General features: G+C 39.2%; 1 protein-coding gene across 1 annotated transcript in view; it reads left to right on the plus strand.

Moving 5' to 3' along the window:
* LOC306945146 (uncharacterized protein) overlaps positions 1-5,960 on the plus strand; it is a gene marked incomplete at its 5' end in the record, with an annotated part of 73,795 nt that extends 67,835 nt beyond the window's left edge. Inside the window, 1 exon segment of the mRNA XM_079533851.1 lies at positions 5,710-5,960. Within this exon segment, the coding sequence (XP_079389977.1) occupies positions 5,710-5,863 (154 nt within the window). The 3' untranslated portion in view covers positions 5,864-5,960.
* Between the last annotated feature and the right edge of the window lie 1,014 nt (positions 5,961-6,974).

The following is a 6,974-nucleotide window of genomic DNA, read 5'->3' on the forward strand; positions in this document are numbered from 1 at the left end:
AGGAGAAAAAATGTAACCATCTGAGTGAAAGACTCAGATTTCTTTAGTTCTATTCTTTCGGAGTGATGTTTCCTCTCAAGTTAAAAGATTCATTTCATGTTACAGACTGACAAAGAAACATGGCATAAATTATTTCATGAAACCATAACTGTACATGATACACATTCTCAGATGACAGCAGCCACCTTTTGCAAGTTTCTTTTGTCAAAACTTGCCTCACTTGCCATAGAGAAAAGGTTGTGGCATTCATCTCTGACGTGATATGAAGTGCATTTTAAAATACATTTTACAAGGAAGGTAATTCTTTTGATTTCACTTTTGGAAAGCTAGAATGTATCAGGAAATGTTAAAAACAAACAAAAATATTAAGAAATGTTAAAAACAAACAAAAATCAATGCCTTCAGTATAGGGCAGGTTTAATAGCTGTTTTCCTGTTCCCTTCAGACAGGCAGGCTTATGAAGTGGGGTGGGTGATGTGGAAGAATGGATGGTGGGCAAAAATGGTTGTAGTACACCCTAAATATTTCATTTAGCTTTGAATTCCACTTACCGTTCCAAAAGAAAGCGATGGAAATTGAAAAACAGCAGTAAAATAGAAGGAATGTAAGCTAAAATCCTCTGTTTGTGTTTCAAAATTGCAGCCCTGCATTTTCATGACATGGAACAGAGGATACCTGTGAGTGAATTTTTAAAATGAGAAATAGTAGGGAAGACCCCGTGGGTTCAGTCATTGCTGTAACTGTATTCTTTGTGAAGCACCTTTCTCCAGAACAAAACGTTTGTTGCTTTGAACTTTAAAATAATAACTTGAGTAGTTTTAATGGAAAAAGGACTGCTTGCTAATTTGAGATCACACACAATATTAAATATTGGATAGTTCAACAAAACACTTTAATGTTTGCACCTATAATTTAGTGTGTGAATAAAATTCTTGATGCTGTTTAGTAATGAGGATGCTTCCTCAACGTGAAACTGCATACCTGCAAAGCTGCTCTCCCATTTTCCTGGTAGCAAACGGTATAATTATGATAAAAAACATTTTTCAGTTACAGTCTCCTTATTTTCACATGCTCATTGCTTTCTAAGTTAACTCCTTTGCTGTAGCTAGAAATGACTTTGATATTAAAAAATAACATTTCCTTCCCCAGGCTTCTTGAAAGTTAGCAAGAGCTGAAATAAGCCATGCCATACCCTCCCCCTTCAATCTCACAGTGTAAAGATACATCTTTTTATTTCTTGTCATGGTAGTTTATAAATACGTTTTAAGGGGACATATTAAAATGACTTAGTTTGTGAAAATTATAAGCTGAAAGTCTTGACTGAAGAGTCCTGGGGCTTGGGGGATGTTTCCTTTAATTTATTAACATTTTAAGAGATGTAAAGCTTCAGTGGAAAGAGGAAAGGATTAGGGTAAGGGCCAGGTGGCCATAAAAGAGCTGTAGTTAGTCACAAGGAAGCTGCCATGTTGCCTGGGTTTGAAAACACACACTGTGCTACTTCTGCACTGTCAGAGGAAAAAAAAAAACACGCTACTTTCAGTGGAATAAAAGGCCATAAATGTTTATTTTTTAATTTGCTTTTAAAGTGTCTTTAAGGAGTGTAAGCAGTGCTGTCAAAGCTCCACTGTGCATTTTGTCACCGCTCCTACATATTTAATACGCCAGTGATGTATGGTTGCATAGACTTATTGTTCAAAGAAGATTTTTCTACTCGGTTCTCAAATTTCTTCTCCATGACAGTCTAAAGAAAAAGCACTGAAACAATTATTTGAGTGACCTCCAACTTAAGTCATATTCTGTAAATGAACACTTGAGGAGAGGTGTGCCTTTATTCCCAGCATTTTGCCCACTCCAGAACAGATGGAGAGAAGCCTGCGTGTACTTGTTCAAACTACAGAAAGCTTTTTGGAACGCTTTGATCCATGGCTTAATTTCAGGTGAAGGTTTCTGGTGAGTATTTCAAATGGGTGCCCACATCACTACCACTGCTGGCCTGGGTCGGGATCGTGGCTTGGTACCAGCCATGGTGAATTCCTACCTCAGGCTGGGTGCTAGCTGGAGTATCTCCAGCCACAACTGACTCAAAAGCTGTTCTCAAAGAGTTAAAGATGATAGCTCTTGTGAGGAAAGGGTTATTAGTGGAAAAGAATAGGTTGGCTTTCAGCTCTCAGTGTCTGTTTATATTTTGGAGTATGTCTGTGCAAGAAAATTGGGTATTGTTTTTAAAAAGAAGCTGCTCCTAGGTGGTTAGGAGTTGATAAAGTATGATTGATAGCGAGGGGAGTCAGAGAACAGCTGTGCTCTGGGACAGTGCCATTTAGGAGGAAGCAGAGAAAAGAAATGCTTTCTCATGTGGATGCATGTTACGTGTAGAAGTGTTGTAGGATATAAGGGTCCGAATGAAATACCTGTCCCATGTGCTTTATCTCCATGAATTGAGTTCCGTCATTCTCTTCTGATGACTGTTTTATAAAAAAGACATATGGAAGTAGAGAAAGATTTGACTACTTGAAAAAGAATTTTTTAGCATATTACCATACCCTGCATATACATATATATGCAAGCAAATTTTCTTTGCTTCAAAGTGAATTTAATGCTTTCACCTGCCTCTGTGAAGTAGTAGAGGAAAAACATGTGCATCCTTGACAAGCTCCACACGTGGGGATTGGGCGATGGTCAGTGGTTCCTGCCCATGGTCATGAGATAGGATGGTCTTGAATGCCAGCACTGTTACTCAAGAACAAAGCAAGTCCTTTTGCAGAATGGAGTAGACAGCTTCTTTCCTTTTACGTTGGTGTTCTGTGTCTACTAGGATGCAGTTTCTGAAAATAATGAAATGCCTGCTGTTGTTTCTGGGTCCTGCTTAAAGCATCTGCTTTAAATGTAGCCTAGTTTTATCTGTTTTAGGATAAATACCTTCGTGGATAGAATATGATTACTTAGCATAGAGCAGCCTATCATTTCATCTTGTCCTAAATGTGGTGGATAGACCACCACTGCAAGTTGTATCACTCTTCTATTTATCTACAGCTTCTTGTTTATTCTAAAGCGCTTTAGCTCTAGGGGACATCTGTCATAAACCTAAATGTTTATATTCACACAAATTGGCAACTGTGTCAGCTTCTTAAAGTGATGTTCTTCAGGATCTCTGTAATCAGATGTGCTGTGACTGGAAAATGTTCTTTAATAGATGAGTTTAGCATGATTAAAGTTATCTGGATTGTAGTGTTTTTTACAAAAGTAGAGTTGCTTGGATTTTCCTTACAGATATATGCAGAAGTCATGTCTGAAAACTTGAGGAGAGTCCTGTATAAACTGTACAACAAAATTTTTGTAATACTAAAATGGGGGTGTTGTGCTTAATATGTTTTATTAAATCTAATTTATTTATGAATTCTGAGAAGCACAGTTTCTGCACAGCTTTCCTTCATTGGCTTTTCTGTTTCTGAATAGCACTTTTAAAGTTTTGATAAGAATAAAATAATTCCATCTTCCGTGAAGCACTCCTATAGACTAGCAAACAGACCAAAAGGAGCTGTTGAATGATGAAAGTAATATTTTGTATTCCAGTTAGAGATACGTAACTCAGTATCTTCCTTGCTTTGCACTGCCAAATATAGTGAGGATGTCCAATTCCATTCTAAGCCTCATTCAGTTCAATATTGCTTAGAAAAGTGTTGGACTCTGAACAGTTTCACAGCTGCATCTACTTTACACTGTTGGTGAGCTGCTTTCCCTGTAGAAGGGAGAAGGCAAAAGGCAGAGGGATTACTGGTCTCTTAACATTTGTCACAAGCCCACTACTTCTAGTATTGTTTCAGTTGGTTGGAAGCATATCCTTATCTTCCAAAAACAGCTCAGAATGCTGTAGTTCATGGCCCTCTATGTAGTGTCACTCAAGCTTTAATAATTTCATGTACCATCTACTTTTCAGTGAATCTCGTATTGTCTTTACATACAGTCTCCTTCATTTCTAGGCTGTTTGCCTTCTCTCATGCTTCATCCACTACTCACACTCAGTGATGAAGGCAGACAGGTGTGGTTATCTGTGCCAAAGATAGTATTAGGGACCAGGGTAGCCTGACAGTTGGATGTTAAGGCACCCCATCTAGCCAGCAGCTGTCAAAGGTAGAGTTTGGATTAATACTAGAGAATTTTCTACAGATTTTGCCCATTTTTCCAAATAGTACAAATCACTAGCCAGCAGTTATCTTCATTTAAGGCTCTTTGGACATTGGCTGCAGGAAGTATTGAGAATCTTTTCTCTTCCTCCACCTTATCGCAAAACATCCTGACGTCTTTGGGGAACATTCTCTTTTAAATGAGCCCAGCAAATCCTGGCAGGTACTTTCCATCCTTATGGGTCTTACGCATTGTCTTTTTTTGATTTGCCTCTGTATTATGATTCTTAAATGTCACGTTAGCTTTCATGGATTATTACAATCACTTGTGAAACTGTTCTCTTTTGAAATGGAAACAGACAAAGGGATAGAATTGATCAAACCCCTCATAAAACGTTCTCTGGCTTTGGTAGCTGTGCCATATCTTCACCATGGCAGTTTTTACTCACATTTTGGGCAAATAAATGTCTTCAATTTTATGGGTTTTTTTAAGAAAGTAGGTGGTGTTTCAAGTGTGTTGGGTGGAATGCAGGGGCAGCGCTGAGCTCTGCTCTGTGTGACAGCGACAGGGCCCCAGGGAACGGCATGGAGCTGCGTCAGGGGAGGGAGGGTGGCGGTCAGGGACAGGGGCTGCACCGGGGGGTGGTGGGCATGGAACGGGCTGCACAGGGCAGTGGGCACGGCATTGAGTGCCGGAGTTCAGGGAGCGTTTGGACACTGCTCTCATATATAGGGTTTGATTTTTGAGTGGTGCTGTGTGGAGCCAGCAGTTGGACTCTGTGATCCTTGTGGGTCCCTTCCAACACAGTGCATTCTATAATTCCGTGACTTAAAGGGCAAACAAAAAGAGAAAAAAAAGAAAAAGAAAACACAACTGTGTAGGCAGGGCAATAGTTGTGGGGTTCAGCTTTAGAAGAGAGACTGTGACGAGAAATTTTCTTGCCTGAGGTCCAAAGTTAGAAAAATTAGCTGATAATAGCAGTGTCACCACTGACCTAATGATGACTTGTCCTCCCCTTCAATGATGTGTTGCCCTGCAGATAATTGTATGCATGATACCAGATAGTAAAGTGAAATACCTGATAGAAAACACAATTTCCTCTACAATAACTGCTCTTCAGTCGGATTTGGTAGTGTCTTCTCTTCCTTGGGCAGGATTACGTCGAGGAATAGAGACTCTGCAATGTTACCAAGTAAGTCCCAGCAGATTCCTGCACAGAGTTATTATTGTGTATCAACTTAATTTTTCAATCACTGAGTATATAAAGCTTTTCCATCTACTATTTGTCTTTCCTCTTGGTGAAAACAGTTTCAGTGGCAGGTGAGCCTTGACAAAGACTGTATGCATGAAAGGAAAAGAGACATACAACTAAACACCGATGTTTTTGAGAAACTCCGTGTTTAGTTTATCTTTACACCAGAAATTCAGTCTTTTAGTGCTGATGCATTTCGGACTTCAGTTCCATTACAACATAGTGTTTGCTATGGGGCTGCTACTTCAGTCTGCGGGCAGGAGAGCAGCTGTAAGGAGATAAAGACCCTTACTTAACAAAATTTAGCTTTTTCATCTTCTCCCTTTTCTTTGCAGCAAGTATCAGAGAGGATCCCGAGTGCGCCTGAGACTGCTGGATCTTGAACTCACATCTCGGTTCCTGGGTGCAACGACTGATACGACTTTGTTGGAAGCTGACGCGGTGCTTTTAGGGCTCGTGGAAAGCAAGCAAACAAAGCAAAAGGAGTAAACTTCATGTAAATAAATCTACTTTGTGCTTTAGAGCAAATTATACAAATGAAATGTACCCTTGGGAGAGGAACAAAAAGTTTCTTTCCGGTTGGTTATGTAAATAGTGAGATCAATAAAAGACAATGAGCACATTGTACCCGATTCTTGCTCATTTTTTATTCACTCATCTTTCTAGCTATTTGCCTTTGCATTTAAATGTGGAACATTAACTAAATCTCTTCAGGTAATATTAGTTGAATGTTAGTCTTCTCATCCCAAATGGATGTTGATCTGAGGCATCGTGCTTCCTGTTGCTGAGCTCCTTCCTGGTGCTTCGTGCAGAACAGTGTTAAGGGTTCCTCATTTCCAAGTTACAGTATAGGATATTTACTGCAGATATTAGTCTTTGTCTTTGTTATATTACATCGTTATTTTATCTCCATTTGCATTAAGGAATAGAGGTTATTCATTGCTTTAATTTGTTTTCTCATTGCTCATTTGTTTTCTCATTTCCAAGGCATGTTAGTAAATTTTCTCTGGTTGTTAATGTAAACTAAAAAAAATAAAAAGGCCAAACAACGTTTCAACATAGTAGGCCGAATGCCTTAGATTTCTGCAAGTATATTTAAGGTAAATATAATGAGAATTTGAATGCACAAAGAAAGAAGCATGCTATGGTTTTGGTATCAGACCATTTTTGATTTCTGGTGTACTTAGGTCTGAATTCTGCACAGTCATTTGCAATCTGTATAGATGTGTATAGATGCGTGTAGATCCTAGCAGATGTGCTGAGGTCAGGTCAGTTTTACAACATAACCACTGAATTTTATTTCAGTCACATCAGGAAAGAGAAAGGGTCCCCAAACAAGCAGAATAGCAGAGAGCCAGCAGTGTGCTGCTGCAACTGCAATGAAAGGTACGTCTTTCATTGTCGAGATCTGAGGGAAACTTGGATGAGATGGCATCAGAAAGCAGAGGCTGGGAGTCATTCAGTTAAATTGTAGCTGGCCTGGTGGTCAGCTTTGCCTCCCAAACTCCAGAATTGTTCTCGTGGTCCAAGAAGATTCAGGACACAAAGGCTGTAATCTGTTTAGAAATCTTTTCCAAAAGCATTGTATTTTCTTTAAAGG

Source organism: Tetrao urogallus, assembly GCF_951394365.1.
Source record: "Tetrao urogallus genome assembly, chromosome: 3".
NCBI classification, from domain to species: Eukaryota; Metazoa; Chordata; class Aves; order Galliformes; family Phasianidae; genus Tetrao; species Tetrao urogallus.